The sequence below is a fragment of the Labrus mixtus genome, chromosome 6 (genome assembly GCF_963584025.1).
Source record: "Labrus mixtus chromosome 6, fLabMix1.1, whole genome shotgun sequence".
In the NCBI taxonomy this organism is placed as follows: Eukaryota; Metazoa; Chordata; class Actinopteri; order Labriformes; family Labridae; genus Labrus; species Labrus mixtus.
The window spans coordinates 25,490,232-25,513,824 of NC_083617.1; the positions used below are offsets into that span (position 1 = coordinate 25,490,232).

Here is a 23,593-nt window from a genome sequence, read left to right on the forward strand (position 1 = left end):
TGATATGCTGCCTGGGCTTACCATGCCTAAGAACACTTCACCCCTAAAGTCCAATTGGCTTGACTAGTGTGAGTGCTCTGATCTGTGCTCAAGTATGGTACACTTCCTTGGCTATGGCACGTTTAGAAGAGGTGTGCTTCAGAACAGTACAGTTCATGCATGAGCACAAGCACGCGGGTACACAACGTGGACAGCCTTCATTCTGGAGAATCCCGGAGTGTTCTCGCTGTCTCTGACTAACATGACTCAAAATAAGACACAATGTCAGTAAAGTAGCTGTCAGGTTCTCTGTGTTGTTCTCTGATGTGCGGACGCTGCCTCGACCGCGCTTCCCTTTTTATTTTTTATTTTCCAGTCCATCTGTCTTGTAAACTGAACACGCTTCATAATAACATAAAGTCATGCATGTGTTGTTTTGCGACGTTATGTACAAGAGGTAACCATTTGCTAAGGCCGGGTTAGTCCTGGAGCAGTGTGAGCGCAGGCCAGCGGGGGAATGGGGAAGGAGGGAGGGGGGGCAATCATGCTTCAGCCTGGTACGGGAAAACTTTGCCTGGTGTGAGTGCGCCCTGAGTCTAACCTAAGCTCACTACTATGAGAACTTTACCTCTGTATCAGCATCCTGTGCTTTCTACCAACTGAGCTAAACCGTTGACTGCACATGTAAATGAAGAGTTGAACAAAAGTGAAGCCAAAATATCTCAATAGTGCTGACCAGTGTTGGAAGAAGCGCGTTACAGTAACTCCACTGCTATGTGTGTTAAAGAGTAGTGTAGTATCTAGTTACTTCTCAAATTCATTGACGCCGTTACAGAAAGTTAAAAGCAGTCGGTACTCGTTACTTTATATCCAAGGTTTTCATCATTTGAAAACCATACACATGAAGCTACAGACAAGCAGACAGTTAGCTTAGCATAGCGATAACACTATCTCTCTCAATCAAAAACAGGAGAAAATATGCCAGACAAAACCTCCCTGTTTCCCATTTCCTGTGTTTGCGACGAGGCCAGCAAAGCCATTTCTGTTTAGAGTCAGGCTCCTCAACTTGTGCAGAAATATTCCTTTGAATCTGAACTGCTTTTTCTTCATCTCTTCTAAAGTCAGGACGATAAAAGGTTTGGAAAAAGTGTGAGGAATCCTTCAATTTAAAACCCTTTTTGTTGTTGTTGTGTAACGATCTTGACATCCTGCAAAGGATTCATCTAATTTCCCTCCGTTCAGTCTCTCTCTTTTTTACAACCTGCAGTAGAAAACACAGAGTGACATTAAAGGAGAGATTCCTGTCTGATCTTAACGCTGTAATCAGTGAATGTCCTGGATGCCTGCAGCGGGGAGACTTGTACAGCGAGCCTCTCTTTATGTCTCTCAATGTTCCTCATGTCATGAGGAGGAAGACGCTCCTGCGATCTAAAAATATACAGTTTTGACAGGAAGTGACAGAGCGGAGAGGGAGGTAAACCTGAGCCGCATTATTATCCTCCTGTCCTGTCACGTCATGTGTGAGTTATACCTCCTACTGTACACAGCAGGTTATTATTTAAAGATGTGTGTGTGAGTGTGTGTGTGTGTGTGTGTGTGTGTGTGTGTGTGTGTGTGCTGGTGGAAACAACACTAATCTGATGTGCACATGGATACTGAGATCACATTAACGTGGAGGCAGTAAATCACAGCCTTGTGCGACGGTAAACAAGCGTTTTAAATGGGACTAAAAATAACCCTCTCTACCATCAAAGAGAATAAAAGCCTTTTAACAGATGACGTGACATCTTGAATTCCACCTTCATCCTAACAGCTCCTCCTCCTCCTCCTCCTCCTCTTCAGCACTCTGCTTTTTAACGCTGGCGTTATCACCATCTCGCCGTTTTCTCTCAAATCTGAAGCCAGAATACAAAAGACCATGTAGAGCGTCCCTCGGTTCCCGGGAAGGCGCTATATACATTTAATCTGTTATTACTATTATTTTTTTTTTAAATTATTATTAAAAGATGAAGCAGATGAAAAGCTCGTCTGATGAGTGTGAGCCTCTCGTACACACAGTCGCCCTCTACACACCGCCAATTCACGGCGCCATATTTACGCCTCTGCGACGTCTCACCTTCAATTACCATGTTAAGGTTAATATGCTAATGCTAATCATAGCATGTCACTTTAATCATGATCATCACTGCTCACCTAGCTTCTTAAGTTCACCAGACGGCTTTATTTAGAACCTCTAAACTTTAATAACTCTGCTTGACGATACCTCGCTTCTTCCTAGCTCCACTCTCTTGTTCAAATATATTCACTTCTGACTAGAGCTCAAGCTAATTAATCTGCCGGCCGATTCTTATCTTCTGAGATTTTAAATAGATTCAGAACTTCCAAAAATTGATTTATTTTGGCTAATCAGTCGCTCCCTGCTAAGTGCTAATGCTAGCTCTTTAACTCAGTAGAAAGCCACACAGAGCAGCAAGAAATTCAGCCAGTCTCACAGATGACTGGAGTAGATCCTGAAGTATGTACTCATTAAAAAAAAAGACTTTGAATCATGAATCCAGAATCGTTTTGAATCAAAAATAGACCCTGAATCGCATCGTGACCCCAAAAATTGAGATTGAATCATGAGACACCCAAAGATTCCCAGCCCTAGTGTGTATATCTATATCTATCAATCTCTAAAGATCAGAGATAGATCTAAGAAAGATATCGGTGATTATATCGGGATCAGAATTCCCCCTAGTATTGGTATCGGCACCAAATATCCTGTCGGGCCCTACATCTGGCTAATATACAGGAAAAAAACAAAAAAACTGAAGGCTTCAAAACAGAACTTCCTTAATCGAATTGTTGAAACAGCGGTTGCTATAACTTCTTGTTTTGTGGTTTTGAGATTATCAATGAGCTCTAACAGTTAAGAATAATTCAGTCATTCAGGCTTAGAGTGATTACACGCAGCTTCTGTCATCGTTAAGAGACCATGTGGTCCAACCAGCAGCCCCGCGCAGAGGACAGGCGTCACTCACAGACTGTGAATCTTTGCTGTTGTCTCGGGATCTGTTCTTGGCCAGCCTCTTCTTCTTCTTGTGGAGGGGGCGGGACTCCAGGATCATCTCCTCCAGCTCAAAGGTGGGGTCGCAGTGCAGCCGACCTTTCTGTAGGAGGGAGACGTGCACGAGCCAATCAGAAACACACACACACACACACACACACACACACACACACACACACACACACACACACACACACACACACACACACACACAGAGGATCATAAATCACATGAGGTACACAGAACCACAAAGTGCACACATGCAACACACAAATACACTCACACACACACATACATTAATGTGCTCTACGTTAATGTGCACAAGCTTTATGAGGAGGATGCATTCAGCTGCTCTGCATTATTTAGTCGCTACACATGCTCATTACGATCTGCAAACACGAAGACGCGCCCGTGTGTGCCTTTAAGTGTTTATTATGTGTGCGTGCCGATGACTCCAAAACTCACATTAGGAACAAATCCGGCCTCCGTCTTCTTTTCGTACACGGCGTCCCAGTTGACGTCAGCGAGGTAGGGAGAAGTCTGCATATCAGACAGGCTGGAGAAACGATGCTCAGGGTTCACTGTCAGGAGCTGGAAGGACAGGACACACACACACACACACACAGGAATGTCACCTACTGCATGTCACCTTCACAACTTCCCTCCTCACGCTCTGCTCTCCGGGAGGAGAAATAGACTCCATAAATTGAGGGTGAAAAATAGAAATCAATTTGATGGTTTCCTTCCTCTCTGTTGTGCACTTTGAGACGGCAGACGTGCAGCCAGACTGTGTTTCTGTGCTAAGTGAAGGGAACATAACAAGGAGCCAAAAATACTCTCGTAAATTTGTAATCCTTCCTGGCTTCCCTGAAACTATCTGTCCACAAAAACTTCCACATTTAATATTTAAGGTTTTCATCCGGGCTGGACGCACTTCATAAATTCAGAGTTCTTGCTTTCAATACAGAACTATCGTGATGCGTCTTCAAATATCTCATACAGGAAATATTATAAGAGATTTTTCTTATTGGAAATGTTTGTAAGCAGGCACAAGAGAGAGCACATTATATTAAAAACATAGAAAAGACATCATCAATCATTTAAATGTCATATCACTGCTGCAGCAAAGTTTCAAAGTTTCCCGCACACTCCTTTCTCCTCCTGCTCGGCATCACCAATTTATTCTGAAAAAAAAAATGACAACGTCTCTGTTCCTCTGCACCTTTGTCAGGGTGTGATCTCAAACAATAAACATCAAAAAGGTTTCTCTCATCAGATAAGATATCTCTGTTAACCGTCCTGTAAATAGGTACATTTTGTGAGGTAGAGTCTCAGTGTTGATTTAATTATGCATTAATCGGGCTAGCGGATATCCTAGCGGTTATGCCACATGTGTAGAGGCTGTAGTCCTCATTGGAGCGGCTGTGGGTTCGAATCCGACCTCGGCCCTTTGCTGCATGTCATCCCACCTTTCTCTCCTCCCAACATTTCCTGTCTCACTTCAGCTGTCTTATACAATAAAGGCAACAATGGTCCCCAAAATATATATTTAAAAAAATTATGCATCAATCAATCAATCAATAATTATTTGTATAGCGCCAATTCATAATATCTCAAGACCCTTTACAAAAGAGCACGTGGGATAATACGCAGGAAGGGTTTCTTCTTTGTATTCCTCACATTCCTGTCGTCCACACTTTCTTGCCGCTGATGTCGGAGGTCAGAGCAGGCCGTGCATGAATGAGGACGGCGGTGGTTGTGGGGACGACACAGTTATGTCCCTGCATGTATGTTCTCTGCTCTAATGCCAGTCAAATTTGTACTTTGTACTTTGTGCTTTTCCCTTCATTTACTGCATGTGGATATTGGGGTGGGAGACTCTGCACATGTTACTTCTGAAGATTGAGAGACACTTCTAGTCACACTAAATGTCTCACACCTGAGCACACACAGTAGGTGGAGCTTTGTCTACTTAAGATCATGGTGGGGATTGTTTGAGAACACATGTGACAAAGGTTCAGAGGGACCCTAACGTTGTGATTGATGCTGAGCAAGGGTAGTGTGCAGGATTTTGTCTTTTTAAGTGAGAGTTTGTCATCCTACGCACCTACTTCCTGGGACAGGAACCATCTTAAAAAAGAAAACGATCCAGGCTGAGCAGTGAGTTTGAAATGTGACCCAACCTCCAAGAGAGAGTCAACAGTGAGACGTGGAGATATCAGGAAGAGCTATCAGAAGCAGAAGTCTCACAGCTGACCACTACGTTGACTTCTACTTCAGTCAGGTGTAATCAAAGTACAGCTACAGTACTTTTACTTCCCCTACCTGTCAGTAAGATATTTACTATAAGAAAAAGTTTTTCATCCAATTCATAATTTATTCATGTTAATATTTTCCACAGTCACTTTTTTAAATATGTTGCCACCACAGGAATACCAGACAAATTCAACCAACAGGGGGCACTGTTAATCAAATCAGACACTCATCAGGTTCACATCAAAAATGTTTCCATAATCAAGACGGATGATTGAAGTCACATATTCCACTAAAACAAAAGGTGGTTCAGTTTAGTTTGAATCGCATCAGTCTGGGTTTTTCCTCGGGGTAACCACGGGAAACGATAACAGGATCTGACTTTGTTGTCATGTTAACTCTCTCCCCGTGCTTTATTTCCTTCTGAGGGTCAGCGGCTGATTCAGTTTTCTCCTGCAGGGCCGGCCGAGTCCAGACATGGTAATCGATCAGCAGCCGAGCGGAAGAGACCGGAGCTCGGCCCAGAACACTCAGACACTCTGCACATGCACGCACTCTCTCGCTCACGCTCGCACCGACTCTCTGCCACAAAATGTCCTGTTTAACAAGCCAGAGCTCCTCATGCTGACACTCAAATCTCAAACCGACCACGAAAAAAAAACAGCAAGAGGAGCCAAGATGATCTTTCAGCACATTTCCTCTTTTAAGAGAACAACAAAGGAGGACTTTTATATAACAGCACATGAGTCTGGGTCAGAAAAGTTTTGAGTTCCTTCAACAGGAAGACTTTCACTTTTTAAAAGAGAACAATGTGAGATTAAAGGACATGTTTGATGAATGATATCGGCAGAAATACTCTCTCTCTCCTCTCTCTGTTTCTGTGCTTCCATCCTTCAGATTACCATCTGTCGTTTTTTTCCTCCTTTGCCCCGAAGGTCTCGGCTCATCCTCCCCCCCTCCAGCTTCTGTCCCCCCCTCAGTACCTGCTTCCTCAGAGCTGTTTTATCCTGATATGAACCCCAGCATCACATCTTTATCTCCTACTTTCCCCCCTCCTGCTCCTCTTCCCAGGGAGGACTATCAGGGTCCAGGCACCCCCTTAAGTTCATCTCCTTATATTTTTACTTTTACAAAAGTGGAGCCTGAAACTCATTTCATGCAGACGTAAGAGCGGGTTTCTTAGATAACTTATCTGTGTTACTTCTTTTAAATTAAAGAGCTAATCCTTATTGATGCCCCTCTTGAGGGTCCAGCTTACCTTCCTCATGAGGGAGACCAGGTCTTTGGGCCAGGTCGGGCTGTACTGGACGCTGACCGTGCTGAAGAGCTGGATCAGAGACTCCACAGAGTTACTGGCGTGGATGTCGTAGGGCCTCTGGTCACACACAAAGACATGAAACAGAGTCATGAGAAAGAGAGAGACAAGATTGGAGCTCAGGTTTCAAACTTTAAAAAAATGAAATGATGCCTTACCCATCCACGCAGCACTTCAAAGACCGTCACCCCTAGTGACCACCAGTCCACCTCAAAGGCGTAGCCTGTCCCTCCACTAACAAACGACTGGAAGATCTCTGGGGCTGAAAACAAAGAAAACTTCTCAAACAGCTGCATGAACATGTGGAGAGAGAGAGAGAGAGAGAGAGAGGAGGAAGAGAGAGAGGAGGAGGAGAAAGAGAGAGAGAGAGGAGAGAGAGAGGAGGAAGAGAGAGAGAGGAGAGAGAGAGGAGGGAGAGAGAGAGAAGGAGGAAGAGAGAGAGAGAGGAGGGGTGGAGAGAGAGATTTCATGTGCAGGGAGCCACAAGAAAGCATTCATCTATCATCAGCTAAGCGATGCAGAAACACGATGACATGGAACACATTAGAATTCCTGCTCTGGCACTTCAGAGATAAACATCATTTAAAAAAGTGCATCTACTCGAACCATTGGACATCGTGACAATAACAGGTACATTTAGAGAAGTAGGATGATTATGTAACCAAAAAACAGTCGCTTTAGAGCCACCAGACTCCATTGACAAAAACAGTGATTTAACAAACAGAACATGAGAGTTAATGTTCACCAGCTGCCTCAATCTGACAAATAACCATTTAAAAAATGGAAACAAAAGAAAAAAACAAACAAAAAAATAAATAAAAACTAACCGAGTTATTAATTTATTTGCTCAAAGAAATCAGAAAACACCAAAGATGGTCGACAAGAAGTTTGTTACCCATGTAGGGCTTTGTCCCCGCTAAGGCTGTGGCTCTCTCTCCGTCCTTTATTATTGTGGCGATGTTGAAGTCAGTCAGGTGAGCGTGACCTGAAAAAAAATGAAAAGAAGAACCACAATTGATCCAAATCAAATCCAAAATTCTGTTTTAATCAATGAATGTGTCCGACCTAAATACAGAGAAGCAGTGATAATAAAACATGACCCCTCATTAGACTGGATCAGTGAGTCTTTGTGGTTTTGGTTCCTTTGGGACTCATTATCAGTCTGTGTGGTCAGATTTGTGTCCTACTCATCCTGATGGACTCTGTCTCACTGCTGCCTGTTTACTGAGCACTTTACAGGGTTGTTCTGTTTCATAATGCCCACTTATCTCCTGATAACACAGACATAACACGTAGATACCAGAGCTCAAACTGGAAGAATGTTTTGTTGGCATTTTCATTCTTAATTAAAGGAGCAATAAGTAACCTGGCACCTAGTGTTTAAAATGGGCACTGCAATCCAAATTCAAAACATTGGAGAGCGTGATTAAGCTGCAGCAGTTAACACTTTGGTTGTTTTGAGGTTAGTTTGAGCTTTAAACACTGAACGCAGTATGAGAAGTCATGTATGTACAAGGTTGTATCATCTGCATAACAAATGATAATAGAAGAGTGTGAGAGAATATTAATACTGCTTATGTAGACTCTAAATAATCATAACGGTCTAGTGACTGGCTCTTGTTGTTGCTCCCCGTCTTAGCCAGTTTACATGTAAGCAGCTCTGAAAGCTTCTTTTTCCTGCTAATCATAGAAGCCTGAACTTTAACACACTCATGCACAGAGGAAACAGTTCACGCTCTCTCACCTTGCTCGTCCAACAGGATGTTGTCTGGCTTCACGTCTCTACAGGAAACAAAATCAGACACAGATACTTAAAAAAATGTGATGAAGCGTGGCGGGCAAAACATGTTGTTTGTATGAGTAAGATATTCAATACAAATAAATAATTAAACCTTCTTGTTTGCGGTGAATTTTCTAATTTGCTGCCATGCGAGCACCAAGATATAAGGACTGACAGGGCTGTTCACTTTTGTATGATTTAAAAAAATGTACTCGTGCAAATTACCTTTATGTTTTTAAAGATTTATTTTTGGGCTTTTTGTACCTTAATGGAGAGATAGGACAGTGGATAGAGTTGGAAATCAGTGAGAGAGGGAGCGGGGAACAACAAGCGGGAAAGAAGCCACAGGCTGGACTCTAACTCGGGCCGCCCACCTGGAGGACCACAGCCTCCGTACATGGGGCGCCCACACTACGCCACTGGCGCCGCAAATAACCTTCATTTTAATCATTAATTCTGCAAACATTATTCAGGTTAAAATGAACATATTTGCAATATTGAACTGAGTCTAATGCATTTGCATACCCTGATGCAGCAGCAGCAGCTTTTGGTATTTTTTCCTTTGAATTACAGCAGAGGAAGACATTGCAACACAACATGTAACAGGCAGGAGGTCGGTCAACTGTGGAGAAAAAAACGCAGAACTTTTCGGTAATGTTTGAACTCTTTGTTTTGGATTTTGAGGGGTTTTCTCTGCGCCTGAGAGGTTTTAGGTTTCATTGATAAAGGTTAAATAAAAAAGAAAAATGGAGACACACTTGTTGAATTGTTGGTGTCCTTAAAAGTGTTTCATAATCAGAGTTCTTTAAAGAGTCTGATTTGTTTAGATAATCTCCAGTTTACTCACACACACAAACACTGTAACAGGCGTAGTTTATAGTTTAGATGTACACAGTATGTGTGGATGTGAAAGTCTGTAGGAGGTGTTCGTAGGCTGATGCATGTGTGAATTACATGTTAGTGTAATGTGTGTGTGTGTGTGTGTGTGTGCGTGTGTGTGTGTGTGCACGCATGTGTGAAGAAGAAATTCTCTCCTTCATTTCAAACGTTGCTGGAGAACACAAGCGTCAGAGATCCCCCTGGAGGATCCTGCAGGTCTGTCTGCACATACAGCGGACACAATCACACCCCTGCACACACACACACACACACACACACACACACACACACACACACACACACACACACACACACACACACACACACACACACACACACACACACACACACACACACACACACACACACACACACACACACACACACACACACACACACACACACACACACCTCAACATTTCCTCCAATCTCTCCACAGGCAATTAACAGAGCCCGCACATCTGATTTAATTACACCTCACATCATGCTGGTGTGGAGAACACACACGCTCTGCAGAGAGCAACGACACCTCCCAACGGATGCATTTGTTCACTGCGGCTATGCTACGCTAAGTTGATGGTGATATCACGTGCCAAACTCTTGGAGAGGAGAGGAGAGGGGTCAGAGGGATCGGGCAGCATAAAGCTGGAGGGAAAAACATGCACACATGTTCCCATGCGGCATCTTGATGCAAGTGTCAGCTTAAATCTGAGCTGATTTTTTTTTTTATTCACTAAATGTTGGATTCAGTCTGCAGCTCGAGACATGAGACAACATGTAAAGTAACATCTTATTATGCAGAAGAAGAAGAATAGATACGTAAGCAGGATGCAGGTTGAACTAGTGACATGGTGTATGAGGATGACAAATTAAGAATCCTGGTGGTCGGTGCAGAGACTAAACACAAGAAAAAACAGAAAAGGACTTTTTCTTCTCTCTTCTCAGAGGACCAGTTTTACCTCCTTGGGCATGGTGGCGGCTGACTGTTGCTAGGAGACCAGAGACCCTTCTTCCCACAGTTGGTGCAACAAAATAATTGTATAGTATTCTGCTGTCAAAAACGTACAGGGTGGAACTAAATTGCAGAGCCGTGGAAGGGCGTGGGTCCCCGCGGGGGAGGAGGGGGGAAGGCAGACACAACCATGTCAAAGGCAGAACAGCTGATGTCAAGGACGGAGAGGCGGAGAGATGAGAAGCATCCATCGGCTTTTTCTGAGAGTAGGTCCGGAGCTTACATTAAGGATGTGTTTGCTAAAGACACTACATGACTTAGCAACACCCGGGTGAATGGCAGCGGCTGAGACAGAACCCGTGTGGAAGCCGACTTGCAGAAGCTATCGGACTCGACAGCCCACTCACCCATGGAGCGTTTAAAATGGGTACTGCAGGTCAAATTCAAAACATTGTAGAGAGCTGTGCCCCCCCCCCCTCTCTAGAGTCGATGCTCACACAGGTTGTCATGTGGTGGACCCTGAAGCTTCAGTGTTTATCCAGCTCTGCATCGGTCTGTAAACCTTTCTGTGTTCTAACCTCTCTCCATTTTTCAAAAGCATCTCCAATATTGATCCTAGTTTGAGCACGTTTCTGCTCGTGGAGCTTATTAGAAACATGCAGAGGCTTTTTATGTCGGGTACAATCACTTCTATCTGAACCACTTCTCTTGCCCGCTCCCATCGCTGCAACACCTGTTGACCTGATAACTGCTCTCATATCTGGCAAACCGAGGGGCGTCCAAAACGGCCGTGTGGGGGTGCCTTAAAACCGCCTACCTTCTCTGGTCCAAACAAATCCAGAGCATTCAGGACCAGAATCTAAAGTTAGAAGGAGGACATACTGACTGCTGCATTGTTGTCAGAGAAGCCAGCACTTCAACATAGCAATGTTTCTTTAATGTCTGATCATATAGTAAGGTCACTTTATCATTTCATTCAGTAGAATCTTACTGATTGGACCTTTAACAAAAACATAAAAATGGAGAAGTAATTCTTTACCTTAATGTACCAGGAATATCTCCATTGAGAAAAAAAAGCACAAGGGAGTTCTGGTCAAGATGGAAGCATGAATAAACCAACATTTTTCTATTATTTACCCATTTTTTTCAATGTGAAAGAACAGATCATTTCTACCCATTACCTTGCTAAATGTTCAGGTGAATCAGACGCTCAGGATTGCTTCACTGTCCACAGACTAAAACACACACTCCTATACACACTCTCACACACACCGTCTGTTGTTTGAAGAAGAAATGAAGCCCCTCGGAGGTTTTAAACAAGGTTCAAACAGTTTTTCAGCCATCTGTGATTCTAAATCTGCAGTCTGCGGGATCCATACACACACACACACACACACACACACACACACACACACACACACACACACACACACACACACACACACACACACACACACACACACACACACACACACACACACACACACACACACACACACACACACACACACACACACACACACACACACACACACACACACACACACACACACACACACACCCTGCTGTGCTCAGCAGATCTGCACAAAGAGCCGTGGATGGAGGGTCCACTCTGGTTGAAGATGATGAATGTTTACACTTAACAGAAACATACACGAGGATGTTTCCATGTGTGTAAAATGAGAACAGGGATGATAAGGAAACACCTTCAGCTCACACAACCTTCAACTACAGCTGCAGGTTAAACTGGAACACGACGGAGCTGATGGAGAGGGCACACTAGTATTTCTACGAGGAGCCGCAGCCCGATGCCCTCTGTGTGTCTATAGACAGGATGTACTTTTACTGCTGAGGTGAAAGAGGAGGCAGGAGAGATAAGTCAACAGGATATGATGAAGGGGGATGTGTACTTATATATTTATTCTGAAACACTTGAGTCATGTCTACAGGAGTGCACATGAAGCTGGTTAGAAAGACGCTGTGACTTTGTGGTGCTGACATGAAGGATTATTCCCTCTGAGACAGAATGACTGCACATTCTCTGCAGGAGCCATACTGTGTATCTTTACCTGTTCATTACCAATGTTTAATGTAAAGACAGATATGGACACTGACAGAGCCTTCTGACTATACTCTACCTTCTTTGCGTCCATATTTCTGCACGTTCAGTCCTATGAAAGCTGCTCAGTGGCGCATGAAGCAAAATAAAAGTCAGACTTCAGCGTGTAAAAGTATCCTGATCTTCTGCGTTACTGGGCCCACAGAGCATGCACACTTGGAGTCGCAGTCCTGTGGATCTGATCTGCGTTCATAATGTCGACAAAAATATCTTTGAATTCGGCTTTTATTGCATTTTACAACTTTTAGGACCAGAGGATTATAAAAAGGTTATTTAAAGTGTTCGAATAGGGAAGTTGATGTACCTCATAGAAAAAATTATTTGCTGATTTTTAATCGACTCTTTCCCAATGTAAGCTTACAGGGAAACTTCTTTTTGAACCTGATAGCATCACGTGACGCTGCAGCACCAGGTTTAGCCACAATGCAAAATTAGCTTCAGCAGTCATGCGCACTCCCTGGGGGCTCGACATGGACGTCCATCAGAACAGCTGGGTGGAGGTTGGAGGATTGAATATCTGTGTTCCAGCACCGAGCTTATGATGCTGAAACGTTCCTCAAGTTCAAGTTTAGTTTGTCACAATTAATCAGTGGGGTTTCTTCTGGAGCAAAAATCAGCCTTTCAATGCAAAAGAAAAAAGATTTGGCATTTATCGTGATAACATTTTTAGTCATATTACCCAGGCCGAGGTCATCACTATATTTCTCTGGAAGATAAAAGTATAAAAACACGTTTGCATTCTGCTCCTCGAGAAGTCTCAAACACAAAGCCTATTGACAGTTAATAAAAGGCATGTTTTGTTTCTACACTCAGATGTTTAGATTGGCATGTTTGTGTGTATTTGTTTAGCAAATTCTCATGAAAATCACCAAAACGAGGATGTATTAAAAAGTACTACAGGCACTGGAGGAGGACTTCTTTGAAGCGTTCTCTGAGGGTGACAGTAAAGACGTCTGACTTTTACATGAATTCATTCTGCAGTCTGAATTCCAGTCTAAAGAATAAATCATTACACTCATAAATCACCAATAATAATAATAATATTAACGCTGTGAGCTGCAGGAGCAGAACAGAAAAGCTCCTGAATACTAAAAGTCACAGACGTCACCTTGAGCTGATATTCACTCCGAGTTCTTTTGCTGCAGAAGCTTTGAACTCAAACTCAGCTTTAGTATTTTTGATGAAATAAAATATAATAAAGAGGTGAGCCGACACTGGGGCTTTGGGTCTATTCTGAAAGAATTCTGAGTTAGAAGAATTATAGATATACGGGCCGGTACTTTAATGTTTCTCTCATTTGTCTTTGTTTTCTGAAAGATTGAATCAGAACCCAGGAAATAGGACGTCTGTTCTCTCAGTGAGTGTCTTCGAGTTTAATGACTTTTTATTCCGTGCAAAACTTGAACACTAAGGAGCTAAAGGAATCCAAAGCAGCGTGAAATCCATAAATCACAATTACAGAAACAAAACAACAGTGACGGCTAGAAGTGGTGGCATTCATGGCAAATTAAGAATATGTTAGGATTCAAATGGAAGCTGCATTAGTCAATATTTTTCAATTAAAAGGGTATTTCTATTCGATATAAACCTCGGCCCTAATTTTTGTTCAGTATGACTGAAAATAATACTTGAATTGACCCAAGAGATTCTTTCAGCCTGCAGCAGTGAAACATCATTCTTGATCGATCAAAGTCCATCCACTAAAAGTTTTTGTTCTTGTCCCTGACAGGCTCTGTGTCTTTGGCTTTTTCTTAAAGGTGCAAAGGGACTCTGCATATCGAATGGAGTTTGGAAGTTCGTTCCACCACCAGGGGGCAACAGAGAAGAAGAGTCTAGTTAGCGTCTTAGGACCCTCTTGTAAAGGTTGGATCAGACGCCTTTCATTGGCAGAGCATAATGTTATTTTAAAATACCAGAGGCCTTCTGCAAGAGTGCAATTGTGAGTGGGTCATTTTTTGCCTTTAATGGATCAGACAGCTAAAGAGAGAGACAGGAAATGTTAGGCGGAGAGAGATGGGGATGACATGCAGCAAAGGGCTGAGGCCGGATTCAAACCCACGGCCGCTGCAACGAGGACTAAAACTGTTGGGTTGAAATCTACAGAAGCTGCAGATTTCAACCCAACAGTTTTAAACACTGTATTTTACCTTTACAGTTCCAGCATCTCTCTGGATAAAAGAGGAGGAAGATATCGTGCAAGGTAAGTTTGAGACATGGAGAAGTTGAGTGAGCACCTGTGGATGATGTGCTGACTCTGCAGGTAGTCGAGCGCCAGCGTCATCTCACAGAGGTAGAGTTTGACGGCGTCCTCGCTGAACTGGACGCTCTGCTGCAGGTGGTAACGCAGGTCTCCTCCCAGCAGGAGGTCCACCACCATGAACATGTCCTCCTCATCCTGGAACGAGTACCTGAGAGCCGGGGAGATACAGAGGGAGACACACAGCGCTCACTCAGTGTGCAACATGTGAAATATAAACAAAGACCGAGCACACACACAACATAAACACAACACTTCTTTTGCGTGCTGAACATATGCAAAGCTTGCTCTGTAAACATCTGCAGACACACATACATGTTTACAGGAACTCACACAAAGACAAACATGGTGGATATATCTGTGAGCGACAACATTTATTCATGCTACAATCTCTGTGTACAAAGACTCCAGCGTTGTCTTTCATATTCCATAGTTTTCAGAGTTATTTCCTCACAGTTTTGTTAAGATGAAGATTTATGACAAAAACACAATTTTGTCTTAAAAGGATCAAACGAAATCTAGCCATAGCTGAATTTAAAACTTGCAGTTCATCATGTGTCCACTAGAGTCTGTCTCCTGCAGTGAGTCAGTCCTCATAGAGCTCCATGTTAAAATAAACATGTTTACATCCTGGTACTAAAACAGTTTGGGTCTCTAGATCTCATTTCTCTCTTCAACTGTACGGCCTGAATGTTTATACAACTCCCCTGTTTACATTATATTAAGGCTTAAAGGGATGTAGAATTAGGGGGCGTGGCCTCTTTGAGTGACAGGTGAGAGCTGCTAGCTGTCTGCTAGCTGTCACCTCAGCTGATTCAGTCCCTGACCTTTAACCTCTGGGCCGTGTTTGTGCTGTTGGAGCCTTTTGGAGATTTGGAGAAAGGCAGCCTGGCTTCCTTTCTGACTGGAGAGCATCTGTTATCAGGTGATCTGTTCAGCCACTCGAGCGGGACTTTTTATGCATGATGACTATTTTTGTATGTTTTAGGCTTTGTGTGCTTCTGTGTGAATGAGTGCTTTCTGCCGGGCCCTAAACACACATAATTAAGTTTTTGATGTAATTGATCAACATTCATCCCGTCAATGTGCCACTTGTTTCAAAGAGTACAAATAGAGCTGTAAATAACTGCAGCTTGAAAACAGCCTTCCCCCCCCACTTGATGTGATTTCACTGAGCGCTCCTCCAGGTCCTTTTAAACATTTTCAGGCTTTTTAATCATGCACATCAAATTAAAACACACCGCCTCTCGGTGATCTGCGAGGGGATTTGTAACACTTCACTTCACAGTTTCTGCCCCAAACGCTGAACAAAACATGAATGCACACGGGTGAACAATCTGTTTTGGTACAACAGGAGCTAATTTCTCAGATAAGTAGGAAAAATAAAGGCAGAATGATATCTTTACCCGACCCCACGGCTCAGTGAGCAGCAGAGGAGAGAAACAAACGTGGCCTCGGTGCTTTCTTCTTTCACACTCGGTTTAATGTGGCTGCTACTGAGCCAAATCTTTATTTTTCCATTAAAGCTGTGACACTGTGCTGATATTACTTCTCCTCGTGGCTGCAGGTCGTCTCAGTATCTGCAGGCTCGGCTCTGAATGTTCTGATTGGTTCCATTCAGGTGTAATTTCCTGCCTCTCAATAAGCGAGAAGGGGCGAGTGTTTCTGCGGAGGGAAAATGATTTCATCTCATCCACAGATCGCAGCATCTGAGGGGGGAAATAAAAAACATTGGCAGGACGGTTGGGTCTTTTCTTTATAACACACTTTAGATTTCAGCTATGAAATAAAGTCTTCCGTCATGTGTTAGGGGGGATAACAGATAGAGGGAGGCAGACCCACAAACAACATATATTTCCCTTGACGCGTTAGATTTTCATCCCTTTGATTTGTTTTGCAACACTTCATGAACGACAGAAAATAAAGGGATGAATGAGAGAAGGGAGAGTACGTTTGTGATGCATTTTAGGAACATTTCAAAGTGTTGAGAACAAAGATTTAAACTCTGATCTGGGAACACTATCACCTATCATCCTCATAGTCTTCTCTTTTAGTTCAATCTCAACATGTTTAATTTGATCACAACATATAAGCTTTATTTATTCTAACATTTGGACATTAAAGGCACAGTATGTAAATTCCACCACCAGGGGGCTCTTAAGCAAAAACAATAACAAAAGATGACGTTGAGGCTGGTGGGGTAATCATGGGAGCTCTCTCTGCTACTCCCGCCCCGCTGGATACACTGCAATTACTGAGAAGTTGGCCATTGGTTCGGAGATCTGCTTTCCAATAAAACCATAGACTGTATAAAACATGGACGTAGTCTCAGTCAACATACAGTTAAACCTGGCTCAGACAATCACGGGTTCATTCCTGACTCGAGGCTGCTCGGAGCGATTATCTGCCCAAATGATCTTGTAATGTGTGTCGTACAAAGATCCAATCTTAACCTTCCCGATCTGCTCGGAGTTCTTCGGGGCGACCCTGATTTCTATCAAACGTTTGACATTAAGGGTTTAAGATCTTTACGATTACGTCATGAAAGGGTCTGGTGGAAGTCGTGGAAGACTACCATAATCATGAGAGAAGAGGGAGGACAGTAGAGGGGGCGGGAAGCTGGACACCTGAAATGCATCTGACAGTTAAAAATCTTAGGTTCGACCAGAGACATGTCATTCCCCTCTCTCTCTCTCTCTCTTTCCATGGTTTCTTACTCTACCCACTGTCTTGTCTAATAAAGGCAAAAAGCCCCAAAAAATAAGTTTAAGAAAAAGCTCCAATTAACCAACAATTGCGGTTGCAACGTTAGAAATGCAACCCCAACCTGACTTCCAATCAATCCTGAAACCTTCAACTTGATGGCGCTGCAGGCAGGTCTTAAGCCTCCTGATCAACAGCTACAACGAGTCCACCTGTCAGTCAACTCAGCCACAGCCCCAATTATCAAAGTCACCCCTGGTACAGTTGTCATGACTACAGACATAAGCTATAGAGGCCAAACTGTAATCATGTTCATGGATATTTCAACATGGGACCCAACAGGGATTGCTCTGGTTTTGCAGAAAGCCTCTAGTGGACACTTGAGGTACTGTAGTTTTTTTGCTCTTCTGCATTTGGCTTCTACACCGGAGGTAGTTGCTTGATTAAAACGCGGATCAGCCTCACATAGTGGCCTCACAGATGGCCGGCCCCGGGATGTTGTTTGCTGTTGGCAGGGATCCCTCTCCGTCACCTTTTTATCACCTCATTGTCACAGTTTGATTTCGGGATCCAGGTGACGGATGAGGCTGCACTCTCTAGCTCACTGTTCCACTAAACAGCCTCCCCAATCCTCTGCTCAGATATCAGGGATCCTGAGAGAGAGAGAGAGGTGCACATCGGGTCGGGCTGTCACTTTCAGACTCTCTCTCACTCTCTGAGGTGACAGCGAGATGTCAGATACGACAGCACCATTAAAAGCTCCGGCACTGACGGGCCTGCCACCTTTCAGGCTCTCTGCCGAGGAGGGGACGGAGGAGACATAAAATATTTTATTCCACCTTTTTTCAGGGAACACTTCAATATGAATCAATACAAAGTGAAATCCAGAAATGGCACGTCATAGAAATCAAACGAAAAGAGTCTTCTGCTGTCTGAAAGTGGAGAGGAAGAATTTGATTGATTCCAGTTTGTTGATTTTGCTTTTTAAAGGTCAAAATCCACTTCACCATGTTCCTCTAACACTAATATGTGTCTCTATAGTCTGTCTACAAATCCCCCAATGATGCGAAAAGTCCATCCTCTCCATCTTTTGCTCCACTTTTCAGAAAATGTGCTCAAACAGGCGGTTTGGAGATTTTCCCTTCATGACATCACAAAGGGCAGTAACCCCTCCCCCAGGTGGGTGACACTCCCACAGCTAGGTGTTTGTTCTGCCCTCTGAGTCTGCCTTCTGACTGTAAACAATAGGACATGGAGCGAGAAAGCCCTAGCAACATCCCCTTCTAGATTGATGAATGCCATGTCTTCATAACCTGGAAACTCATCCATGTTTTTCCTTATTTGATGTCCATATAAGGGCATGTGAATCACCAGCCTGTGTAAAGTATGAAACCCAAAGGAGCAGGAGAGAAGTGAGGCTGAAACTGTAGAGCTCCCCCTGCTCACTTGCTGCTGAATCATAAGCTCCACCTCTTCCATGTTAACAGATAGGACATGAGTACAAGTAAAAAATCTAAATACACATGAAATATATTTCTCTCTTATCGTGTTGATTTGTATCCGAATGCTCTCCTGCAGCGCTGTGTGCACCGGATTATCAGAGTAGAGGAGGAACAGTGAGAGGAAACGTTACAAACTCTAACACAAGAGTCTCTGAACTTTCCATATGTGTAAGAGTCTACTTCAAACTGAATCTGTTCTACTTAAGACGGTCTGTTTGAAAAATCTGTATTGGCAGCAAATATAAACAAAAGGAAACGCTGGACATCTACGGACATTTACATAAAGACAAGCAGACATGTCCCTGCAGACAGATACACGTCCTTCAAAAATACCACACATATATAAAAATATTGAAGGAATCATCTTAACCTCTGTATATCCACTTCACGTCCCAGAAATGCTGCAGTCCGACACCATGCAGGGTTTGACTGTATTTCTCAAGCTCTCTCTTTCTTTCTTTTAACATCTTTCATCACTTCTACGTCTATACTGACTGCAACATTGATCAAAATGTTTCACAGTATATTTACTTTCTCATGCACTCTGGATTTTGTCAAAGCACTCCGGGAGTTTTCTCTTCCTTGCCTCCAGCTTGTTCCTGAGGGATCTGAAGGATTTTCCTGAACCGGATAAGATATACAACCCTCCCAGCATGCTCAGGGACTGACCCCCAGGTCTCCTCTCAGATGGACGTGCCTCAAATATCTTTACCTTTTCCTTTGTCGAGGAAGAATCCTGATCAGATGCCAGAACAACCTCTACCTTCTACTTTTAACGCACGAGACCTACAGTTCCACTCTGAGCTCTTCCTCTGATAAAATAAATAAAAACAATCATTTTAAATGCTCATTTAAATGAGACGGTGGATGACCAAAGAGAAAGAGGGGAAAAAGGTCAGGTTTTAATCTTGATTTAAGGTGCTAATTTTGTCTGAGAAAAAATCATGGAAATAAGATCTCTCATTAAAGCCTGGACTTCCTCTTCAACATGTCTGCAAGCTCAGAAAAAACAAACTTGGACTGTGGACTTTGTGTAAATCTGGACAGTGTCTCCTCCTCTGCTCCGTACCTGCCTGTAAGAAACATTAACTTAACTTAAGCCCCAATAAGACCTGAGACACATCAATATTTTCCGACCTGTGAATTTAAATTGAAAACGGCTGATGTAATGTATCTCTTCGCCTCGTTGACTCTTTTAGTTGAAAATATGTCTGAAGATCTGAAGGATCTTTAAATCTTCTGTACTTTTAGAGACCACAGATCTTTAAGATATCAGAGAGTATTAAAACACGTGGTCTTGATAATCTTAAACCTTGCCTGATGTTGGGGGTTGTTGGACATGTAAGCCTTTTTCACATATTATGCACTCCTGAGAATTACGAGGGGATTTCAGGAGGACTGTCCCTGAAATCCTCCTGATCTGGTTGTTCACACATGCACCTCACAGCGGGAGACTATCCCTGCCTTAACAGTACATCAGTATTAACTAATCCATTCATACACATTCACACCACCCTGACGTAGCAATGGTTTCATTTTAGGGTTAAGTGTCCCAAGGACTGAACCAAACATTAAAGTCAAAGAGAAGTTTTCACCTGGCATACCGCTTATGGAAACAGCAAAGTCAGCAGTGTCTTATAGGTGACATCTTTCATCCTAAAGTCCTTTTATTTACTGCTCATCCTCCTGTTTGTGATGCTCTATATCCTCCAAAAGTCTGATTTACAAACAGCACAGTAAAGCTGTGAGTGTGAGTAAATACCAGGCCATAATGTGGGATCTATGGAGAGCTGTTTCTGTCCAAAACCAGGAGGAGGACAGGACGAGGCTGCGACAGTCTCAGGGTCTGAGAGAGGGAGGTTCGTCTGCTGGAAGGAGCACGAGGAGCGGGCTGAAGTAATCAGGCCATGATGACAAACGAGCGCGGGGAGGCCAGGAAGAGAGGGAGGTACAGGTACAGTGAAGAGGAGAGACACAGGAGTCTGTGATGCTCCAGTCGGTCTGAAAACTTTGTCTACTCTGTCCTACATAAAGACAATGATCGAGGTGAGCTGCCTGGACCGAACACATGACTCAATCACAAGGCGCTCGCTCGCTCCTCGGAGGATTTCTGCAGCAGAAACACGAGTCAGGCCTTCAACAAGTCGCCTCAGGACTCAACACCTCCTCTGACCTGCTTCCACAAGGTGCACTCCACGCGTCCTACAAAAAGTTCTTGGTTTTTTAAAGTTTTTTTGGGGGCATTTTTGTCTTCATTAGATAGGACAGCTGAAGAGAGCGGGGGTGGAGAGAGTGGGGGATGACACGCATTAAAGGTCAAGGTCGGATTCGGACCCACTGCCGCTGTGATGTGGACTATAGCCTCCGAACTCGGGGCGCTAGGCTTTGCGGCAACTGGGAGTTCTTCTTTTTAAGTACTGAGAGGGGAGTTTGATGGCTGCAGGTCCAGGACAAAATAATCTGTGATCTTTCATTTTAATGAGGTTGATTTAATGCTGAGTGCCCTCACAGGGCTCGTTTAAACTGCTGGTGGGGAAAGGCCTTGGCCAGCTAATATTCAGTAACTCAGTATTTAAATGCTGTTATTTTCTTTATGGTCCTGTTTCACGACTTCATCTCAGTATTTGTCTTGAAAGAAGGCATGTTATGAAAACACGTTGTGCTCATTTGACATCTTCTCTTAGTGTTTGTAGAAGGCCTAATAAACACAAGTGGGCGAGTACAAATCAACAATATGGACCTTCAGCACCTTAAAAAAGTAGTTTCAAGGTCCATCTAATAGTATGCTAACTTTCAACAGAGAGAAGGGCGTCTCTCTTATGTCCGCACAGCGCCCCGGTCGCCTGTTTACTGCACTATGTAAGTTCACACAGCAGCCTTCAGTTCTAAAAGAAGCCCAGTTCTGTTCTGTTTGATACCACGGCTGAAGCTGAGAGGAAGAGGACGGGGATGGTTAAGCTGAGAAAAAGAGAGAGCCACCGATCAAGAAGTCTGACTAAATATTGGACAGGCTTTTACATGTTGGCGAGCGCTGCAAGCCGGACGGTTGAAAACTTGTGACATTATTACCGGACAAGTTGGTATTAAGATCTGTGCGAGCGGCTAATGAGAAGCAACAGTCCAACGGCAGAGTGTACATCACCCCAGATATTACTCAGAGTAACGTTAGGCTGCATCGCTATCTGCGTCATCGTTGTCTCATGTTCAGCAGTTTTACCGACTGCAGGACGTCGTCTGACCCGAGTTATGTCTCAGGTTTGATACAAATAAATCAATAAATCCATCTGACACCAAAAAATGTTCTCTTTCCTCGTCGGTCTTCTGGTTAACTTAGTTTGCATGTAAGCATGCAATAAATGATCCTCTCCAAGGTAGACATTTAGCCAGGGTCTACAGTCGTCATGGTAACAGTTGAATACACATAAACATACTCCACATGCTAACAGCTAGCGACTCTGATGGAGTCAGATTTGCAGGAAATCTGGTAACATTACTGAAGCTTGTCAGTGGACGGGGTCCTTTGGTTTCTCACAACGTCTTTGCCGGCTTCGCCGACCCTCTGATTGTAAACAAAGGCACGCTGTCTAAGAGGGGGAGGCGTTAACAGCACTTACTGTATGAGTGTTTTACAACAGAGCAGCTGCACTCATAATCTTTGGAGGGCCCCAAAGAGCAACAAACCTTCATCTTGTTGCTTCAAGAGAAGATTTGGGGAAATGATCTTCTGGTGTTATGAGAATGATTTAAGCCCCTCACATGGCTGGTTCAGACTGCTGACTGTGGGCGTACAGGCTAATTTGTTCCACAGTCTCATAAGGCCTTGTTCCATCCCGGCCTGAGATCAATATTCCTAATGGAGGCTGAATAAGGCACATCCATCCTCAGCACTCCTCCGAGCGCTCGCTCTCTGACTCTGATGGAGGGATGGTCAGTGACTCACCATGTTTGGGTTTAGAAACCTCCGAAATCCTTTAAGTCGATCCCCGGGGAGTATGTTTGAAACTTTGTCCAGCCGCTGTGACGACCCGAGCTCCCCTCAGAGTCCATTTGGCCATGATTCATTACTTTGTCTCTGGACCCCCTCGAGGAGGACCGACGCTGCTGTTTGAGTGAGATCTGTTGTGATGTAACGCTTCAGGCTGAACCTAGATTTCATAACAAAGCGCCACTCTCCGCAGAGCAGGATTCAAATTCTGCAGGTTCTCTCCTCTGCTGCTGGGCGGAGCCGGAGACCTCTGCACTCTGAGGTTGCACACACGCCGAGGGAAAGAAGAAGTCAGCGTCTTCTCATGTGTCACAAATCCTCACAAAGCTTTGTGTGGATTTACTGTGTGCAGCAGATGATAGTTAATTTTTTCCTCCTCCAGAGTAATCCATTCAGCGCTCCCTCCACTCCTACACATCGTATCCGTGCAGCAGCGGGGGAATGGTCGCTGCAATTACTGAGGGCTGCAAAAACTTGACATCTGCCCAGCTTAAGGCCGCCTTTAGTGAGCGGATGGGATTCAGTGTGGGCTTTCATGAGGTTGCTTCCTAATGAATTTCCTTCGACGGAGACGTTCAAAAGCAAAATTCAGGATGACTCAAAGAAAGCAGCTTCCAGACAGACTGTGTGGAGGTAGGAGCTGCTGGGAAAAACCTTACAAATCCTCTTAGTCTGCTGTTATTTCTTGACAAAACAAATCAATGCTGCATACTTCCTCTGCACTGTCTCACCCCCCCCCCCCCCCCCCCCCACCCCTCTTCTCTCTGTGATGTACCAATCATTTCTTCTTCATCACCTCTGTTTGCCGTCTTTTCATGGA

At 43.8% G+C, this 23,593-nt stretch overlaps 1 protein-coding gene across 1 annotated transcript in view; it reads right to left on the minus strand.

Moving 5' to 3' along the window:
- Positions 1-23,593, minus strand: part of LOC132975850 (serine/threonine-protein kinase 32C-like) — an 87,779-nt gene that overhangs the window by 5,205 nt on the left and 58,981 nt on the right. Inside the window, exons 4-10 of the mRNA XM_061040685.1 lie at positions 14,561-14,734; positions 8,341-8,378; positions 7,492-7,581; positions 6,755-6,858; positions 6,540-6,656; positions 3,494-3,619; positions 3,003-3,131 (exon numbers count right to left, since the gene is read on the minus strand). Of these exons, the coding sequence (XP_060896668.1) occupies positions 3,003-3,131; positions 3,494-3,619; positions 6,540-6,656; positions 6,755-6,858; positions 7,492-7,581; positions 8,341-8,378; positions 14,561-14,734 (778 nt within the window). The remainder of the gene's footprint in view (positions 1-3,002; positions 3,132-3,493; positions 3,620-6,539; positions 6,657-6,754; positions 6,859-7,491; positions 7,582-8,340; positions 8,379-14,560; positions 14,735-23,593) is intronic.